Below are 22,715 nucleotides of genomic sequence, written 5' to 3'. Positions count from 1 at the left end.
TTATTAGCCCAATGCATACTACTGAGAACTCAAGGTATTTGCGTACATTGAGGTTGTGCACTAATGTAGTCACCACTGCTCATATAATTTGCACCGAAGTGCCACATAGAATTTGTTCTGAAGGACCGCGTTAAATTTATCCTGAAGGACTACGTAGAATTATCCCAAAAGACCACATAGACTTGTCTCGAAGGACCGCGTAGAACCCTCGACTCTTCACATTCCAACTATACCTCTAATTCCAATACATATACCTTGGGATTTAACCACATAATTATTTTTCAATTCATTATTCACAGTGTGTTTTATTCCAAATAGAGCATATTCACATAAGGTACTTTCACGTATTACATTTTCACTTAGTACATTTCCATATAAAAGATATTCACTTATCTCATTTTCTCATACTAGTAAGCATCATACCAATACATTCACAAATGCAATTTATGTAAAACATATAAATATTACATAAAATAAATAAATTGTTTTCGATCAAAAACTTCGTGGTTGGTTTATCGCAAGTCGTCGTCATATCTATTATAAAATAAATAACTTGCACTCACATTTTCCTTACGTAAGTCTTAAACGAAATCCTTTTAACTTTCGTTCAGTCTCTTGCTATATCACTTCGATCAATACGATTTCATTCCAAATCTACACATCAATATATCTAAGATCAATACCAACTTTCCATAAACGAATAACCAATTTACACTTACATAAACGAAATGAAACACATAATTCAACATTTTCAGGCTAAATAGTATCGGTACCCCTCCTACAATATCGATAAGTTTCTTCTATGGTACTGATACCCACTTCGGTATCGATACCCACTTCAGTATCGATACTATTTTGACATTCTGGAATTTTAATCTCTACGTATAGTATCAATACATTACCTTTGGTATCGATACCCCATTTTAGTATCGATAATGTTCATTCGTTTCATACCATTTCTTTCAATTTAACCCTATAGTATCAATATTGTTCTTCCAATACCTAAATCTTAAGCTTTTAGCTTCATTTATACCCTCAAACTTATTATCACTTATCCTAGCTAACTTACCTCCATAATTCCCCTTATAAGATCTAAATTTCTCCATAGAACACTTGCAACAAAAATCATACCAAATATTCAAACATGTTCTTAATCCTTTCTATTACTTCTAACTTCTTAATTAGACCCTTGACAAGTCAAATATATCATTAGAAATCCAATAACTAATCCATTTTATCAAATCCTTTAAAAACTCATTCCACCAATTTATCATTAATTCACCAAAATATTATTTTTATTTATCCTTAAGTTTTCCTTAAGTTTATATACCACTTAAAGCTTTAAAACAAACTAACAAATTAAAGAAACAATCAACTTGAAACCTAACTTACCTTGGAAATGAAGTTACGGGGAAGAGAAGATAAATGCTTCCAGAATTTTCTTTTCCCCTTTTTCAAGTCCCACATGCTAAAATATCCTTTGAAATGAATTTTAAATTCATTTCCTGCTAAAAGACCTCTTTGCCCTTCCATTATTTCATCTTTGCTAATAAGTCATAAACACAAATTTCTAAAATCAATCCTTGAACTTTTCAATTTATTCCAATTAAACCACCAAATTTTAAATTCTTACATTTTAGTCACTGATCTGATGTTTGGGGTATTACAGTAACATTAATCCAAGTCCTTAGTTGAGTTGTAATTCATTTTTACTTTGTTTAGTGAAAGAGGTGGGATAAAGCTCCAAGGCAAAAGGGAAAGAAAAAAGTGACTTATAGTTGATTGGAGGACACTCTTAGCAACTAAGAAATCAATGTAACACACTTACAACTTCTTTATACCAATTGGGTCACTAGAAATACAATGTAACTAAAGAGTTAGGTTAAAGCATGTCGATTGGATTTCATGGTTACTTCTATGATTAGTGTTATAGTATGTTTCTTAGCCTTAATTATGACCTCTTTATATCATATAAAACTCTAATAATTGTTAGGGACCTTATTAAGGCATTTTTGGGTATTTGGAGAGTCATTTTCGTGCCTAACTAAGGCATGCTTGGGAAGAAAAATATGTACTATTCTACTAGTACAGATTTGTTCTTTAGGTGTTAAATAAATAGGGGTTTTGAGCTAGAAGTATCGATACTCAAGCAATGGGTATCGATATTGTGGGTAAGGTATCAATACTCGCAGAGTGATGTCGATACTTGGTAACTCAGTAAATTCTAGAATGTATTTTTGGTACCAATACTCACGAGAGTATCGATACTAGTATTTTATTTTCAAACATCGAACCTAATTTTAGTATTGATACCTCGGATGGTATAGGTACCCTAGCTTGTGAGTATTAATATAAGGCTAGCAATATCGATACTAACCACCAACTTAATTTAACCTTAAGGTATCGATACCCAAGGGTGAGTATCGATACCCTCGTTCATTTTTGGTAAGAAAACCAAGAGATTTTAAGATGCAAATGAGGTTTCCCAAATGTTCTAATTACTCTCAAATAAGACCTCAAGTGATAACAATGATATTTCTTGATCACATTAGAAACGAGATCAATTAAGGTGATATAATACTAGCCTTGTTTGAATACTCGGGAAACGACTAGGACACTCGGGTTACTTTAGAAATGATACTAGTATCGAGAAAGTAGTTTATTTTCAGATATTCTTAGGTAGTGTGCAAGGCATTTTAAATTGACTAACTAGGGCGCAAGGTCCGACACTCGCAAGGGATGGGTTTAGTCAAGGGTATTGTGTCCGATGTAGAGATTTCGAGCCACATCCTCAGTAAACTTGAGGGTTGTGTGAGCTCGAGATGTAGAACCCTTAGCACACCATGATGTCTACCATAGAGTAGAGAGTGCAGTATAGGGGTATACTCACTGATGCACTAGACTTGTAGCTTAAGCATTTTATTGAATACTTTTAGTATGGTTTAGTTGTTAGTGTGGGGATGGGGTAGTTAGCTTAGTGTTTATAATTTGTTTCCTTACGCAAGTCAGTACAAGAGCAGTTGAGTAACCTTTTGTTTCAGTGGAGATCGAGACCGAGTGTAGTAGAGTACATCTCGAGTTCTTCTTAGAGGGCATGTATATTGTAGATCTCTTTTTGTATAATCAAGTCGTAACTTATTTTAAAGTGATGGCCTGTATACTTTGATGTATTTTATTTTGGGAACTCCTGATGTAAATTATTTTATTAAATTATGGTGGTTTATTTTATTATGAGTATTTGCAAATAATCGTTTTAAATGAGCAAGTAAAGAGAATTTTTGGTTAGCCATCTGGTGGTCCCGTGTAGCATTCTGATCGGTCGTCTGTGTGTCGTATTGGTTTAGGGTGTTACATAGTGGGAGTTTGTAACTTTAAAAATGCTCATTTGTTTTAAATGCAATTTCAATTATTTTTTTAAGGATATTTATTTTAAAGTTATTTTCTGCAGAAATAAAGTATGTTTTGGTTTATCCATTATTTGATTTTGGTAAAAATTTGATCTCGCTAGTGTTTAAAGAGAACCAATTGGACAAAGACATGTGCGATTCAAATTGTATGTAATTTTCATGCTACACTCCATGGTTGATCTATGTCATTTGACTATGTTTGTTTACGTGACCATTGATAGGTATAGTCATGATTGATATGGCAAAGGCTGCTTTGATCCTGTATGGATATAGTTGCTGAACGAGATTGTTGTAGAATACCTATTGTATGATAACAAAATTTGAGTTCATAATGTTGTACATTTATCATGAAACATATGTTGTCCAAGTGGGAGATTGTTGGATTAAAATCCATAATTATGGGCACATATTTATAATGTATATTATTATCATAAAATATGACATAAATTAAGTGACCAATTATGTTATAAAGTCATAAGGTATTAAAAGTGTCATGGAAATAAAAGTTTACACTATTAAAGTTGTATTAATAATTTGATGTGGGGAAGAGTTATAAGTACATACAATAATTGATTCTTAAATGAGTTATATAAAGGGATTATGGTCCCCAAGAAATAGACACCCTCGTATTTATTCTTATCACCGTAAGAGAGTTTATACTTAAGGGAACTCTACCTTCTTGAAAGATCGCAACCAAATAAAGATTCAATGATTTTTAACCTATTAATTAATTCATGCACGCTTATGCTAATCTAGTATTTATTTTACTTTTGATGATTTTGCATGATTAGATTCGGGTTGTTTTTCATATTTATTATGATTTTGATTCTTACATCTTCATCTTCAAACAATTTCCATCACATCAAATTTTAGATTTGGAGAAATTTAAGATTTATTGTTTGCATGATTTTGTTCTTTATTCTATTTTGATTTTATCTTCTTCAAATTGATATCTTTTGATTGATCTTGCTTCCATATCATGGAAAGTATAAGAATAGAGTCTCCCTGATATTGAACCTTACATCATATTCAATCAATACATAATTATTTTTCAACTGATGATTGAAAATAAGAATTCATATTAAAAACACTTCTCATAATATTAAATTTATTTTTCAATAAATAGTTATTTATATACTTGGATAATAGTAGGTAGAGCTATTGTTGAACACGTACTTAAAATTGTAGGGTTATTTGTAATCATAAACTTTTATAATTTTGATATTATAATAGATTATTCTCTTTTAAAAGTTTTAGAAAATGAATAATTTAGTGAACCCAATAATAATAAAAAAATTATTTTTAAAAAAAATATGAATTCGAATAATTATATTTTGAAGATATGTATTATTAATAGACTAAGAAAAATCTCAAGTTATTTCTAATTTTTTTCATAGTGAGCCCGCGAGTAGACTGGTACAGTCATGGGCAGAAGTTCATGAGGGTCAAAGGAATCTTGGCCTCCGTCAATTATTTTTTAATTATTAATTAATATTAAAAATATATAATTTTAAAAATGAAAAGAAAAATTTTATCGGGTATCTTCAATTAAAAATATATTTATAAAAATATAAAAATTATTTTAACTCTGCTATAATAAATTACATGTGTATAGTAAAGAGAATCACAAGCTCGAGTTTGCTAGCCTAACTCAGCCCAATTAACAAGTCGTTCTCATTAACCCAAATGCAGGAAACTTCTCTTCTAAGGGAAACAACCTGATTCAATGCTAAACCGGCACTGGAATAAAAGAGAAGAAAGGATTACGGCAAGAGAACTCTTTTGAATCCCAAATACCCTTTTTTTTAGTCATTTATATGCATTGTTTTCATATAAATACACAACCCTTGAGATTTCTTTTTTCTAAATCCATCATTCTAAGGTATTTTCTTTTCCTAATTTCTGCAGGCTTAGGGGGTTTTATGTTTACTAATTGTATGGTAGAATTTGGAGATTGAAAAGTTGGAATCTTTTTAATTTATAAAATCTGTTTTTCTTTTTGTAGGAATATATATAAGAACACTTGGAAAAATCAAATGGAAGTGAAGGCTGAGCACTGATGTCACTGTTCTGGATTGTGATTCGTCGACTAGCTGAAATCGAAGAAAGAATGGTATTTTTCTCTTTTATTTTGTTCCTTGTTACTGATTTTGATTTGATTATCAGAGATGATTTAAAGAATTTGAAGTTGTTATTTGTAGCTCAAAAGTTAATTCAAAGTTATCCATGCCAATGTTTTATGTATATTGAAGTATTCTGCATTAGAGACATGATAAATTGCCAATGTTTTATAGCTCAAAAGTTAATTCAAAAGTGTTTATGTTATCGAATATCGATAGGCGTCCTCGAAGAAAGTGATTACAAGGGAAGAGTGGGAAAAGAGATTGAATGATGTTAAGATCAGGAAAGAAGACATGAATAAGTTGGTGATGAATTTCCTTGTTACTGAAGGTTATGTTGAAGCTGCCGAAAAATTCCGGATGGAATCCAGAACTGAGCGTATCCTACAAAGAAAAACAAATTCTTGCTCTTTTGTATTCAATATTGTTAGTGTCCGTAAAAGTATATGTTTTATTTTCCTTATCATTGAACAGCAGATATTGATCTTGCAACGATCTCGGATCGCATGGCTGTTAAGAAGGCTGTACAATGTGGAAACGTTGAGGATGCCATTGAGAAAGTTAATGATTTGAACCCTGAGGTAGGATCTTCGATTACAATGTGATGATGTTAAACTATTCATTTACGTTCTCAAATGAATATGGGATCTGTTCTATATTATTGATTCGTCGTTACAGTAATTCTTTCCTTCCACTAGTCTCTATGACATCTAACTTTCGCGTACTGATATCTTGTTATAGCTGTAGCTAGATCAACCATCATGAAGTCCATTATTAGGATCTTGCTGTACTTCTAAAGGGAGTTGTTTACCTTAATTGTCAGCCATTCTTATGTTTAGCTATCTCGATTTGAAAAGACTAAACCTGTATTTGGTGGTGGTTAAGCAATTCTGGGAAATATTTCATAAGGGTAGATGATTCGTGTGAGATTCAAATATTGTTCCAATATATACTGCAGAAGAAAACCGTGGCATACCATTCTTATCGATCTGTCATCACTTCTTGAAATTCATTTCTTTGCAGATATTGGATACAAACCCGCAACTCTTTTTCCATCTCCAACAGCAGAGATTGATAGAATTGATTCGGAATGGAAAAATAGAAGAAGCCCTGGAGTTTGCTCAGGAGGAGCTTGCACCTAGGGGAGAAGAAAATGTAACTACGCTTCATTAATGCATGAAAATTTCTTATGCAAACTTATTTTGCTGATACTTGGCCTGATATGAACAATTTTTTTCTGCAGCAAAGCTTTCTAGAAGAGCTGGAGAGGACTGTTTCACTCCTGGCTTTTGAAGATGTTTCAAACTGCCCTGTTGGAGAGCTTCTGGACATATCACAGCGCCTTAAGACGGCAAGTGAGGTGAATGCAGCCATACTTACTAGCCAGAGTCACGAAAAAGGTCTGTTTGCTGTCTTTTGTATTCGTTAGTTATTTAATTTGGGGAGCTGATGACTGATTCTTTGTCAGTAAACTAGTCTTTAAAGAGGTTTCAACCTTCATGCCCCGGACTCCCAACATTGCTTTAGCAAGTTACTTGATGCCAACCTTTTCTAGGCTACCGTGTATTGCTCTTTTAGTTGTAAAGTGGCGACATTGATGTAGCTACAACGTATTTTCCGTCAAGTCATTAAGTTGAATACATGTCTAGTACGTATATTGTAGACAGAAAGGGCTCGTGGTAATTCTTTTTGTGGTCTTGTGAGATCTATAAGCATCAGCTATTGGATGTGCTTTGGTTAACAAAGCGTCGATATTTACATGTACCAGGTTGATTCAAAATTGAGTTTCCTTCTTGCAACTTAAAGAATTAAAAAGATTCGCATAACCTGCTTGCTCGTTTACAGACCCGAAGCTTCCAAGCTTGCTAAAGATGCTGATCTGGGCTCAGAATCAACTGGATGAGAAAGCTTCTTATCCTCGCATAAATGATTTATCGAACGCCACTCTTGAAGATCCCGCGGTTTGAAAAGTTTTAAAGGCTTCATGGGAAAAAAGTCAAGTTGCTTGGGATTGATAAGAGATGGAGCTTGAATGGAGTCAAATGATATATATGCTTGTAACCTCGTACTCTAGCTAGGAATTTGTTGGATTGTCATTTGTTATGATGTATTGATGCTTATTTTCATTTTAGAATAATTTAAGTTTCCCTTTTCCGTTGTACTATCCGTTGATCGTGGCTTACGTTTACCAGTATTCAACATGTTTGAAGTTCGAATCCCGGTATCAGTATCGGATTTCGGATTTGAGCATGTCACCAAGAAATGGGATTTAGAAAGATGAATACTGTAAACCCAAATCAAATATTTTAACTCCATATTTTGAATGTTTATAGCATGAACAAAGCTATGATCGTATGAACAACATTCAAGGTCATTGAGAACTACGGGGACAGACAACATGCCAGAACAAAAAACATTCGATCAACTGTCTGAAATAATGTTCATGAACAAGAAAATCCCTAGATTTGATCTCCCATTGTTGTTTTATATTCACATTCCATGCTGAATTCCTAGTTGATGCTTATAAACCCAACAATTCTCATTGTGTTAACTGCCAATGCCGTGGTTCTTTTTGCCTATATCTAGCTCTAATGTTCTACATTAATCTTCCCGTTTAACATTTATACATAGCTTGGAAACTCACTGCAGCTCGAGCTCTATCTTCCTCCCGCACTAGTCCAATATGGGTTCGCTTGCTTCCTAACCACGACCAGCGTTTACACCAACACCGCCATCCTCATCTCATTTTGACTCGTCTCGATATCGAGTTATCACTGCGTATTGTCCCAAGGAAGCAGGGCATAACACTAACGCTTTTAACTGTATACAGTGTTATGATCCTTCTAACAATACTTGGGACCATGTCAGCTTCATTCCCAACCTACTCGAAAACCATGTCTTGAAAGATTTTGCATTGGTTTCTTTAAGGGAATCGGTTTACATTAAAGGTGGGAGGCTGTGGAACAAAAAGAAGCCCCGAAATTTGAGTGAATCTGATGTTGGTGTCTAACTGTCGGCTATGGTGCTTCGATACTACATTTTGTTAGACCAATGGTCGAAGTGTACACCGTTGAGGTCTCCACGGTACGATTTCGCATGTTGTGTTTATGATAGCAAAATATATGTGGCAAGGGGAAGTCCGGTTTGCACAGTCCCGAGGAATGTTATCTGAGGAGGTCTACGATCCTGCTCACGGACAATGGACTCCGTTGCCTAGCATGAGCACCCTGAGATACAAATGTGTCGGCGTGACATGGCAAGGGAAAATCTACATGGTTGGCGGTTTCGCCGAAAAAGGCAATTCGGAATGGAAAATGTTGACTTTCTCGCCCCAACGTAGCTTGGCCGAGGTGTTCGACACATGGGCGGAGAAATGGGACATCGAGGCCAGGATGTGGCAACTGGATGTCCCGCTGAACTAAATCGTAGTGGTCGAAGGCAAGTTGTTTAGCTCCGGCGATTGCCTCATCCCATGGAAAGGACACATCGAGGCCTACGATGGGAAACTCAACATGTGGGATGAAGTCGACGGGTCCCGTTTTAATCCACCAATCCCCACCATGGAACGACTTTACTTAACAATGGCACCCATTGGGACACAACTCTATTTCTTTGCAGGGTATAAAAAGGCTGAGGAACCATCAGAAACACTTTCGATGGTTTATGCATTTGATACATCTGCCACCATTGATGCCTGGAAAAGCTTAGAGCCGATGGAGGAAGATGGTGAGAAAGAGCTTTGCAGCCATTGCTTTGTCGTTCAACTCTGGTAAAGGTGTCAACTAATGACCCATGTGATGTTAAATGATTTTGATTTACTTGAACCTTTATTAAATACCAGGTTTCAAGAGCAAATTTGGACTAACCCAAGTATCTGACTTGTAATAAGGTATTTTGTTAACCGATAATAAACACCTACTTAGTTATGTATTATTGCTATATTTCATACTAAATAAGCAAAAAAAAAAGTATCGTGATGTTAATATTTTATTAAATAATTACTTTAATCTTTATTCAATTCTTTTGAAGTAAGTTAATTTTTCATTTCCAATCAAAATAATCCGCTACATATCTTCATTTTTCGGTTTTTTTAGCCTAATAATCCATACATGTGGATTATTTGGACCAATATGGTAACAGGAAATTATTTTGGGATCTAGGGTAAATGCTACAGTTCTCATGAAACTCGTCATGCCGGCGTGACGAGTTCCATGAGATATATTTTTTTAATGGGTTGTGTCACGTGGCTCCCACAACCTGAATTATTTTAATATATTTTATGGGACTTGTCATGCGGGCGTGATGAGTCACAATAAAAAATACTTTTTTTTTTATTTTTAAAAGCATTGAAAAAAATATTATTTTATTGTTGATGGAACTCGTCATGCTGAAGTGACGAGTTCCAACAGGTATAATTTTGAATTTGTTGACCGTTAGGTTGACCATTGTTGAACAAGCAATTTTTAAAAAAAATCAATGAAACTCGTCACACCGGCGTGACGAGTTCTAACGGCTAAAACTTTAACATACATAACACACTCCTTTCATCTCTTAAACACAAAACACTCATTTCATCTTCAATCTCTTACACAACAAACTTCTTTCTTCTAACCAAATACATTTCAAACAATGAGCAACAAATTCTTCACAGTTGTCCATTATAATGACAAATTTCTACAAAATGATGTTGGAGTTGTGTTTAAGTCATATACTCATCAATATGATGTTCCTTGTAGATGTGTCTCATTGCCAAATGAAGCAAAAATTGAGAGAAAACTTGGGGCTTCTGTTTCATGTTTAAGTTATCGGCACCTCATCTCCTCAAATCCAATTACATATGGAAAAGTCCATCTTGATGATGATGACGATGTTGCTGTTATGGTTGGACTTCATCAATCATCAAATAATAATATGGTGGAAATGTACATTGAAACCACGAATACAACTGAAATTCTGACCTCATCAGTACCTGCTCAAAAAACATAAGAAACATGCCCCTCTGAACCACATGCATGTGATGGTGATGATAACCTTGTTGGACGGTTGGGTGAAAGTCTTGCTGAATTTAGCGAAGATGGTGAAGATATTGTCCCGTTGGTAGACGATGATGATACACCATTAGTTGATGAGTCTGATGTTTTTGAGGCTACTTCAGAGGGACAAGTTGTGGATGTTGAGGCTAATATATGGGAGGCAACTCTTTCAAGATGTAAATGATTGCATAATGCTCCAAATGTTTGGGCAAAAACATACCCTCAACCTAAAATGCCTCTCCATGATTTGCCTCGGTATCATCATGTGGTTGCAATGCATGACATTAACTACAATGCTATGCGGAATCCTGAAATATTTGATATGCCAGAGTTATGTGTTGCCTATTGGGGTTCTTCAGATGAGCGGTCATCTGAGTTGGCCATTGAGTCTCAGTTTGAAACAAAAAAAGAGGCCAACTAGCAATCAAGAAGTACTGCATAAAAGCTCATCTTCAATTATATGTGGCGGAGTCAGATCAAAAGACTTATTTCGTACGGTGTATAGACCATGATGTTAGTTGCAAATGGAGGATACGAGTATCATACCTACAACGGAAGATGTTGTGGGAAGTCACAAGGTTCAATGCACAGCACGCATGTACAATGACCTCTTTGACAAGACCACATACATTTAGATTCGGATGTCATATGCTCTTTTAGGTGGCTTGTTATGGGTGTTTAAGTCAGTTATCGAATGGTTTAGATTTTCAAAAAAATGATTCAAGTCGATGGCACTTTTCTGTATGGGCTCTACAGACACGTCTTGATGATAGCCGTTGCACAAAATGGAGACATAAATATTTTCCCCATTGCCTTCGCCATTGTTAAAAATGAATCGGAAGAAACTTGGAATTTATTTATCTCCAACTTGTGTTCCCATGTTTTCACTCAATATGGGGTTTGCATGATCTCATATCGGTCGTCTGAGTTATTAAGCATAATTTATATACTCGAAAATAGATGGACGTCTCTGCACGCATATCCTGCCTATTGTATACGTCATATTGCGTCGAATGCAATGAAGATGTTTAAGCTGAAAAAGATAAAAAAATGAGATTATCAACATGGTAAGTATCTTATCATTTCTCATCAATTATTTATGTTTCATTTATTTATTTGTAATAACATTTAATTTACTTCTTTTTAGGGTATGTTTTACTCCAACCAAACTTTAGTGCATGACTTGAAAATTTGAGAAGATACGGAGATGATGTGTATGAATTCGCAGCTGAAATCTCTAGGGAGAGATGGTCACAAGCATATGATGTTCAGGGTCAACGTTACAACCATATGACTACCAACCTTGTTGAACGTATCAACTTAGTGCTAAAAGTGACTCGAAATCTCTTGATAGCAAGTATTGTTAGGGAAACTTACTTTAGGTTGGGTAAAGTATGGGCAGACAAAAGTACAGAAATTGATGCCATGATCAACGATGAGAGAAATTGGCTCCAGATTTAGAGAAGACAATGCAAAAGAATCAAACACATGCGACATCAATGTTTGTCCATAATTTTGCCATACTTGATTTTGATTTCATTGTCCAAGCACTAGTTCAACCACATGAGGGAGGTAATTCTACAATATACACTGGTAATATGAATAGAGGATGGTATGACTGTGGTCGATTTCAACCTTTTAGGCTCACATGCGCTCACGTTGTTGTTGCATGTATGCACATCAATGTTGACCCATACTTATATGCTAATGACATTTATAGCTTTCACACTATGCACAACATTTACAGTTGTGAGTTCAAGTACCTCCCATATGAAGCATACTGTCTTACATGCACAATTTCTGAGGAATGGTTACCAAATCCTCAATTGCGTAGGAAGTTACGGGGTCGACCTGAATCTAGCCGAATTCATACCGATATGGATGATCCGCAAAGAGAGCTATGTCTAACCAAACTTTATGGCCACTGCAGAGGTGAAGGTCATAATAGAAAACATTGTCCACATTATAGATACTAATTTTCATCCTATTATTATTATTATTATATTATTATTATTATTATTATTATTATAAATAATTACAAAAAATACAAATTCATTTACAAATTAATCCCGGAGCCCAAGAGGAGGCCCAATTCTATCCCCACAGTGACCGACCCAGTTCTGGCCCAATAATAGAACCCTAAACCAGATTAAGGTTTATACCTCATTCCAACAGCCACCTTCTCTATCATCCTTGAATCTGATTAGATCCAACGGTCCCCAGAGGTTCTAGATAAAACCCTAGGGTATGATACCCTAGGGCCACGTCTCAACCGCCGCTTCAAGAGTTCCAGCGAGTTCCAGCTGCCCCATGTCCACACTGTCGACGCTCTCACTGCCAGGTGACCCAACCCGTTACAGCCACGACGCCGCCGCCTCACCAGAATGCTCTAGAAGACCCAGATGGCTACCCACGTTGAAGATCTATGGTGAGTCACTTCCATAGCTGGGTGACTCACCGAAGACCGCTCTATTACCTGGTCCGATGAACGTCTCAACCATGCTATAAAGCCTCGGTTCACCTGCAAACAAGGAAGACAGCGAGCAAGAACAGAGGACAAAAGATGATAGCAACAGAGAGAAAGGAGAACGACAACCACGACGACGGTAAATACACCAAAAACAAAAAACAATAGGGAACCCACAGCAACAAAACAACAAACGAAAAGAAAAAGGAAAGAAGAAACTCACCGGAGAAACCACGAACATCCCTGAGCCATACAAAGATTCGAAATACCCGAAGGTATTTTTGTAGATCTAGGCAATTTTAAGGATATTTAAGGAAAAAAGATAATGGAATCAACCTTAGGGCGTTACGATCTTCATTTTAAGATAAGTTGATATTTTCTGGCCACCGGTGGTGGTGGCCGGCGGCGGTGTCGACGGCGGTGTATGGCTGCCGACCGACGACCGATTTCCCTCCGATGAGGGAAATCTAGAGAGAATGTAGAGAACTCTGATTCTCTCGTTTAGAGAGAGAGAAGAAATAAAAAAATGAGAGAGATAAGGGATTTAGGGCTGGCTTTGGAATTTAAATACCCCTCCCTGAACGACGTCGTTCTGAGGAGGGGTGTTTGTGTAATTTACTTGCAGGAGTAAACCCTTTCCGCCATACCTATAATTTTGTAACTTTACAAGTTGGTCACTAAAGTCACTTTATTATCATTTCAATTCGGTCTTATAATTTTATTTAATTATGTTTTAGTCCTTTCATGTATAATTACATACTTTAGGTTAAATATTTATTTAGTCCCTTTAATTTAATTAACTTTTATTTTAATCCCGAATAAATTAATATTGGTTAAATCACTCTTAATACTTAGATTTTTGTGATAATTCGAAATCATGCTCTTAATTTTTAATATTTAACATTTTATTCCTGTTATTTTAATTTTATTTATTTCAGTCATTATTTAATTACAATTTATTATCTTTTAAATTACAATATGTTTAAATTAGTAATTTAATTATTATTTAATTATATTTTAGTTATATAAATATATTTAATTACATATTGTATTTATAAAAACAAATATATATATATATATATATATATATATATATATATATATATATGTGCGTGTGATTTTATTCATATTATTATATTTTTTCTTCATTTCATATTTCTTTAATTTTAATCATATTAATATATATTATTTGATTAATTTTGTAAATTAATAATATTTATTTATTTTTAAACAAAGAAAATGCAGTCTTAAAGAAACTGGATGTCCATTTTCTGATATTTTTAAATAAATAAATATTTTACTTTTATTAATCTATTTTTAATTATTTTTAGATAAATGTTTTATTAATATTTATTTTTTAATATTAAGAAAATGGCTGTCTTAAAGCACCTAGAAGCCCTTTTCTGATATTTCTAAATAAATAAATATCTTATTAATATATATATATATATATATATATATATATATAAATTAATAGATTTTCTTAAAATTATAGTAATAAATTTGAAATAACAGGATTATAACTTAAATATATCTTCGAATTTTTAAATTTCTAATAATAGAGACAATTTATAATTAATGAGTACCAATTTTGGGCATTATAGGGGTGCTAATCCTTCCCTAAACGTAATCGACCACGAATCCCTTCTTTATTAAATTTTTTGCTTATACGCAGATCAGTTTATCTTTTAAATTATGTTTCCTTGCAAACTATTTTAAAAGATTGTTTTAGGTATTTGACCTACCTAACCCAAAAAGGTCAATGGCGACTCCCAAAATATTTTTTAAATCAAAAATCATTTATTTTTCCCGCCAAGTAAAAAAATTCACGCCCGGACGAAAACCAGTTACGACAGTTTGGCGACTTTGCTGGGGACATGGTCAAGCTTTTAAAATCAATTATAAATTTCTCTATTAATCAGAAATTAAAAATTCATATATTTAATTTATAATTCTTTTCTTTTAAATTTTTTTTATACTTATGGTTTTCATAATATTTATTTATTATATATTCTTCTTTACTAATTATGTTTTTTATTTTCAGATATTAAATTTCATTTTTATAATTTATTTGTTTGTCAGAGGTTTGAACATTTCTTCTCACACACAACACGTGCATTGCATAACATAAGCTTTATAATCAAGCTTGTCCCTTTTAAGTAGGAGTGAAACCGACGTCTTCGTGAGAATTTATTCTCCGTGTCTGACCTAGCAAGTAGCTTTCGATGTTCATATGCTCTATGTCTTCGTGAGAATTTATTCTCCGTGTTAGGCATAGGGAAATGTGTCCCCTCGAATTGAACTCGATCCGTTTAAGTCTATGATAGACTAGGATTGAGGGTTTGGCAGCCTAAGGAGGCACCAACAAGGACAGTTCGAGTACCTTTACTCTTAGAACCAAAACCCTGCATATAATAAACCCTAGAAATTCACCCGATCTAAGACAGTACTAAACCTCTGTCCGTAGGTGTACACAATGGAGAAATAAGTTATAACTTTTTTTTAATTTATTTGAATAAATGCCTATGAACTAGAAAGCATGAGGTTAGGATTTATACCATTTATACCTTTATAGATAGGATTTTTTTCTTTTAATTGGTACTAACCAATTTATTTTTTCCTTTCTCATTTTTATTTTTCATACATTTTGTTTTGCTCTAACCTGTTTATATTGATTTCTTTTGTCTGCATTGCATGATCATGGCATAAACAAAAGGTGTTGACTTGAAACACTATTCATCAAATTGGAAAGACTTCATAAATGGACAAAAAGTTTTATGATCAAACAAAATCTGACGCAACCATGGAATGACATCCTGAGGGAACTCCGAGGATAGAGGAGAACTATGCACCCAAAGATTATATGCCCATTGAAGAGAAAAAGGAGATACAAGAAATAAGAGAGCAGATGTCCAAGATGATGGAAAAAATATCTGTTTTGGCCAAAGGAAAAGAGATCCCTGCACAGATAGAGATCAATGAACATAATCTTGCAATTTCATATATGCAAGGGACTTCTGATCCTAAACAATTGGAGAAATTATAGACAGTCATCATTCGTATTCACAAGTCGTCTAGAGATACCAAAGAAATAATGACAATTGTAAAAGCTCCTAGAGAAGAGAAGAAATCATGTAACCTTAAATCATCGAAGTTTAGTCTGCTCCCGACGTCTAAAACTCAGGTTCAATCCAAGATAAAAGGCGGTTATCATTTTGATGCTATCCCTATATTATATAAAGAGTTATATGATAAGATACTTGAAGCGTGAGAAGTGGCTCCGTACTACATAAAACCGTTCCAACCTCCGTATCTGAATTGGTATGACATCAACGTTTATTGTGAATATCATGTCAGCGCTCAAGGACATACCATTGAGAATTGTCTTGCCTTCAAACTTCAAATCCAAAGTCTTTTGGATCATGGAACCTTACAATTTATGATAAATGATCGCCCTAGTTGGGTAACTGAAGGTCCTGCTAGATTAATACCAAAAGTCTTCAAAGGTAAAAATATCAGTATGGGTGTCCAGAAGAAAGAAGATTTACTGAGGTCTGAGGCTCAAATACGTCTTTTAAAGATTGAAAACGATAAATTGATCACCAAAATGGAAACCATGCATGAAGATTTCTGAAGGTCAGTCAAGCCTTTCAAAATGTTGGCATAGGAAACACCCCATAAGAGTGGATAACAGGGGTTACCAAACTGAAAAAGAACTGCAACATATATGAAGATCTTGTCCAAAAACTTCTTGAACACAAAGGTTCTCTTACAAGAGAAAATGAGCAACTCTGATAATTGACACAATAAGATAAAGGAAAAGGAGAATGTCATGGAATAAGCCACAATCCAGACAAGCAATACGACCAATAAGCTGATAGAATTAGCTGACTTTACAAGGAATTGAATCAGACTGATAACTCAACTTTTGAGCATGAATAGAAACTAACTTGTCTTTAGAGAAGTTAGGAGGGAAAGTTATCCCCTATATGTAAAGTTTTGTTGTAGTTAGGACTGAAAGTTGTCCCCTACATGTAAAAGTTTTGTTTGATGCACAAAAATTTTTGTGTTCAATGAAATATGTTCTAAGATGATCACTCTTGAGTAACACCTTTTCATGCATGCATTTGCATTTTACATCTTTGAATTTTCATTTTGTATTCATACTTTTATGTTTACATCTTTGCATTGCACAGTTTGCATTATTATTTATGCATTTTCGCATTGTTTTATTTATTTAAAGTATTGTTATATACATTAATTATGAAAACATGTAAATAATTCATGAAAGGTTTCTGTAACAGTAAAACCAAGATCATTCATTCATTTTACTTTACCATCATCATGAAAACAATTGAGCAATCTTATGAAGGACTATAAGATCAGTGGCCAGAATAATTGACAGGGTTACCTCATGATACAAGGAAAGAAGCATCGGATTCAGTACCGGCTGGATCAAATCAAATTATTCAGAGGGTGTCATCTGATAAAGAAGAGATAATAACTGATAAAGAGGAACCATACTATCAGATTGAAGAGTCAAGAATGATAGCATATCCTGGGGCATCCCACCTGAGCCCAAAGAATAGCCTCATTAATATTCACAATATGAGGAGAGATTTAAAAGGATGGATAAAGTAATCAGAAATGTAAAAGGTGTTAATACTTCCCACAAAGAACTAGAAGCAAGAGAGCTCAGCTTGGTTCCAAACTTGGTTATTCCCCATGAATTCAAAATGTCCGATTTTGAGAAATATGATGGCACCAGTTGTCCTCTAATCTACCTGAGAATGTTTTACCGAAAAATAGAAGGGTGTTTAAGTTTGATGATCTGTTAATTCACTTCTTCCATGATAGCCTCATTGGACCAGCAGTAGTCTGGTATAATCAGTTGACCCAAGAACAGATCAGGAGATGAGTTGATCTAGCTGATGCATTTTTGGGACAATATAGGTATATTAAAGGATTAGCTCCAACACGTATGAATCTTCGAGGAGTAAAGATGAAAGCCAATGAAGGGTTTAAGGAATATGCCTTAAGAGGGAGAGAAGTGGTAGTACAAGTTCAACCTCCCATGTTAGAAAAAGAGATATCACGTATGTTTCGTGATTCCCTTCCCGCTCCGTTCTTCGAGTTAATGCAGGCAAATCCGACGAAGGAATTCGAGAATTTTGTGACAAGTGGAGAATTAATTGAGAATGTAATCAGCGAAGAAAACTCAAAAGTCACATCCAAGAGCCCGACGGATCAAAAAGAGAAAGCTGATGATGTAAATGAGTGTCGTATCCAGAGTCCTCGCTACTGCAAAAGAAAAAGAGAAAGTATTTGTTTGGATCGACCAAAGAAAGTCATGCGATCAAGAAAAACTTTGGAAGTGTTCCAAACTTCCATTTCAGACTTGTACCCTCATTTGATCAAGGGTCAATACATCATACCAAAACCTATGAAAATGCCACCAAACCCTTCTGCTCATAGTTATGATCAAGATAGTATTTATGATTTCTATTTGGGAATATTTGGGCATTCTACGAGCAATTATAGACAACTATTAAAGGAAATAGAGATTCTTGTGGAAAAGGGAGTCTTGACGCAATAAATTATCAAAAGATGGGGGATAAATAAGGATGAAAATCCTGGACCAGTTACACACCCAACATTCAAGGAATGATGAGGCATTATAAATAAATAAGTGGAAGTTGTTATCTACCACTGTAGTACCTTTCTACTTTCAGCATCTTGTTTGAACATGTTTTTTTGTTCATTTCTGCGCTTTTTTATGCAATAAATAAACTTGTGTTGCTTTTATGGTTATGATCAAGGAATTAAATTTTAATCTTGAAATTTTTTAGTATCAAGTAGATTAAATATTATTTTTCAAGAATTATAGATCTTTGTCAAGTGGTAAAACTATACCTTTCGTATCCCGAACAACGTCAATTACTTGATCCTTACAAAACCAAATCCTGACACTACATTTATCTGAAATTCTGAAGAAATGTCTCTACCTATTTTTGAGACACCAACTCTAGATGTTTACCTTCTTGGGTAGAGTTGATTGGTTTATGATACTACCTTCCACCACATACACGGCTTCAAAAGTCACACTTTTGTCCTTCCAAATAAAAAACCATCATAAACCAAATGACCTCTAAAGAACCAAACTTTCAATTATCCGTGAATTTCCTACAAGAAGAGACGAGGTGAGGCATTATGGACTAACTTATCGAAGATAATTTCGAGTGATTGGGGCATACTCAAAGAAGAAGAAAAAAAGGATTGATTTAAATAAATATATCATGCATTAATTACATTGTTTTCATGTATATGAAAGTTAATCTTGAATATTCATCCCCCTGGAGATACCTCTTTTTACAAAGACTTCTATGTATGAGACAATTGAGATTTGCGCACAGTTTAAGCATGCAAACTCATTGACATATCGCCCAAAGATGAATGGGGAAGTTTAAGGAGCAAATAAGAACGTCAAGAGGATCATTACAAAGACCATTGAAACTTACAAGGATTGACACGAGAAACTACCTTTTGCCTTATCTCAAAATACTATTCGAACATCACTGGGGCAATACCTTATTGTTCAGTTTTACTGATTTAAGTTGAGATCCCACCACTCTGTATCTTGAAGGAGGTAAAATTGGAGGAAGTTGAAGGGATCCAAGCTCGATTTGATCAATTAAACCTTATTGATGAGAAAATTGAAAGCTATTTACCATGGGTAGATGCATCAGAAACGGATGATGAAAGATCACAACAAGAAAGTACATCCGAGAGAGTTCCAAGAAGGTTATCTAGTGTTTAAAAAGATCTTACATAAAGATTTCCGTGGAAAATGGATGCCTAATTGGGAAGGGTCATATGTTGTAAAAAAAAAGTCTTTTCCGGAGGAGCGTTGATCTTGGCAGAAATGGATGGGAAAGTTATGAGAAACCAAATTAACTCAGATTCTATCAAGAAATATTATACTTGAATAAATAAAAAAAAAGGAGGAAAAAAAAAAAAATTGAATCAAAATAGGCAACTCATAGAGCCTCAAGTTACAAGATTAATCAAGTACAATTAGTTCAAAGATTCATATTCAATAAAAAGCGCAAGAAATACTGGAGATGAATGAATCTTATAGAAAAATCCCCAGCAAAGCAGATCCAAGTTAAGCAAAGCAAGATTGAAGGCATCTAATTAAAAGAGAATATCTTCAGAATTCATTCCGCCTCTCAAGATTGATTTTTATTTGCAATTTTTTTTAAATCTTTAATGCATGATATGAAAAATGATAAAAGGGGGGTTCAAGATGTAAATTTTGAATAATATCTTGAAACCAAAGGAGGATTCGAGTTGAAAACCTGAAAAGGCAGCTCGAATATTAAATGGTGCAACAACAACATAAGAGACAATCTTAAGCTCTTAATGAAGCACCACACATCCCAAAGATGTTCCTGAGAGTCTGGAAACAAGAAGTATCTCTACAAGATGAGCATAACAACGAGAAGTATCTCTACAAGATGAGCATAACAATCATTTCTTCAAGTTAATGGAAGCCCAAAGAGACATATATGTTGGACTAACCTGAGAGACCTTACTTTACCAGAATCAACCTACACCTTAAATCAGTCAATAATTTTGACACTTGCCATAGGACTATGATTTTTGAATGATTTAAAAGAGTAGTTGATTTATTTGATATTTATTAATTTTATGTCTTATGATTTAATTCTATTATGAACTATAAAGGGCAATACTTTACAAAATTCTGTCATTCTTCAATAAGAAAGGAGGAAAAAAACATTTTCAAACATGACAGTCTCAAATGAGGAAGGTCCTTAAAGTAAATTGTTGCCTATTCTACTTCTATTGTAGAAAAAGAAAGTGATGCCAAAAAGATGAAGCATTTCACATTCTTGAAGGCAAAGGGTCTGAGAATCCAAAAAATCTGGAGAATTGAACTTGTGACGCTTTCCTGTGACATCATTAGCAATTCATCAAGAAAGATTATCACTTATCTCATGCTGAGGGTGATAAGCATCACCAGACAAATTATTTTCCCCAGGCATCAATCCATGTCTCTAGCAGATTCTCCAATCACAGAGTCATAAGTCCCATTAAGTGTATTATGGGAATGAACAAGTCACCACTTGCACTCTGGTTATACCATGATACTGGGTCAAGTCTTGGTACATCATTGCTGCTTCTTCCATGTCAATCATTTTCCTTGCCAGGATTATATCCATTATATCCTTCAGAAAACTGCTGAACTTGAAATTGAGAACTTATGGCACAAAATAAGACATTGGAACAGATTCTACACTTATACCATTTCAACTAAACCTTTACATGGTTCAGGAAGAGTAGAATATGGAGATGTATTTCTTGAAGCAACAGAAGAGACAATCACTGTAGCATCATTACAAGGAAATGCACCAACAAAAATCTTCTATTCATCCTGATGATGTTTATTTCTTCTGGTAAGGTTGTTACAATTGATGCCACCGATAACAAGGTCGAATTCGCCAAATCTACTCATCAATTGCTCCAACTGATCACCATTCATTTCTTGCATGTTTACTTTCAAAGGTATGCCAAGATAGTAGAAAGCAACCTCTGTACCACTGATCCTAGAGAAAAGAGACAGAACATTGATACCATCGGGGAACATGTCTCTAGCAGATCCTCCTCTTTGTGTATGGTTTTTAGGGAAACTTAGAAGCATTTTTACCTCATCAGGTTGAAGTTGAACAACTTTATTCCTTCCAGCCCATACTAGATTCCATTTTCGGCACTCATCAAGAACATACTTCTGGACATTCGAAGGTGGCTCATTGTCATAAGTTTCAAGAGCCTTACGGATCCTTTCTGTCAATTTGGCACTTCCTGTACATGTTTGTAAACATTTCAACTTTGTTCTTGGATTCTAGGAAAGCCACCATTTGTTTTAGTCAATGGTAAAACATCATGTATGGTGCGTAGAGGAAGCGGAATAAGAGGGAATCTATTCTCAATTGGCAGATTATGAATATAGCCTCTTTTCCGTACAGTAGTACAAAAATACTTTGAATCTACAAATTCTGGCCCTACATTGTATAAGTACCGTGACATTTTGGTCCAAGAACCAACTGGAGCAAGTTCCACGTTCTCATAGTAGAAATAAGGAGGCCCAATAGCATCTTCTGGAAGTGTTCTTTGAGTTATCTGATTTGGTAGGAACCCCAAAACCAATCATTGGATTTAAAAGATGAACTACATGATTATCTTCATTAAGAAGCTTTTTTTCGAGGTTCCTCTACTTTTTCCTTTTCCAAAAATCATAGCCGAGTCTCACCTTTTCTTGTAATTGGGGTCATTGCATAATGGCTTCTTATCTTCTATCGGAAAAAAAGTGTGTCAGCAGCTTAGCCATTTGAGCAGCAAATATAAAATCTATCAACTCTGTAATTGATAAATCTGGACCACATCTCTCCATGGCTATTGAAGCCTCAGCCTCTGAGAACCCCATTTTCGTCAAGTATAACAATTTATTCTCCTCATCAGAATCAGAATTCAGGATTTCCTCAATATCAGAAGAACTATCAATATCTGTGAAATCATCCTGAAAGGTCACTTCATAATCAGATGAGTAGTTATCAGAATCAACATGTTGCATGGGTGCAGACTTTTCAAGAGCCTTCACTGAAAACAA

The 22,715-nt window shown here is 34.6% G+C and overlaps 1 protein-coding gene across 1 annotated transcript; it reads left to right on the top strand.

The window, feature by feature from the left end:
• The first annotated feature begins 5,201 nt into the window (after positions 1–5,201).
• LOC120170739 (protein GID8 homolog) lies at positions 5,202–7,691 on the top strand. Its single transcript, XM_039178621.1, has 7 exons — positions 5,202–5,289; positions 5,413–5,520; positions 5,747–5,906; positions 6,002–6,108; positions 6,551–6,682; positions 6,771–6,927; positions 7,373–7,691. Exons 2-7 carry the CDS (start codon positions 5,467–5,469, stop codon positions 7,492–7,494), a joined length of 732 nt encoding a protein of 243 aa, XP_039034552.1. The 5' UTR covers positions 5,202–5,289; positions 5,413–5,466; the 3' UTR covers positions 7,495–7,691.
• Positions 7,692–22,715: the final 15,024 nt, after the last annotated feature.

The sequence above is a fragment of the Hibiscus syriacus genome, unplaced genomic scaffold (assembly GCF_006381635.1).
Source record: "Hibiscus syriacus cultivar Baekdansim isolate YM2019G1 unplaced genomic scaffold, ASM638163v2 tig00111792_pilon, whole genome shotgun sequence".
Classification (NCBI taxonomy): domain Eukaryota; kingdom Viridiplantae; phylum Streptophyta; class Magnoliopsida; order Malvales; family Malvaceae; genus Hibiscus; species Hibiscus syriacus.
This window is presented reverse-complemented; position numbering and strand designations above follow the sequence as displayed.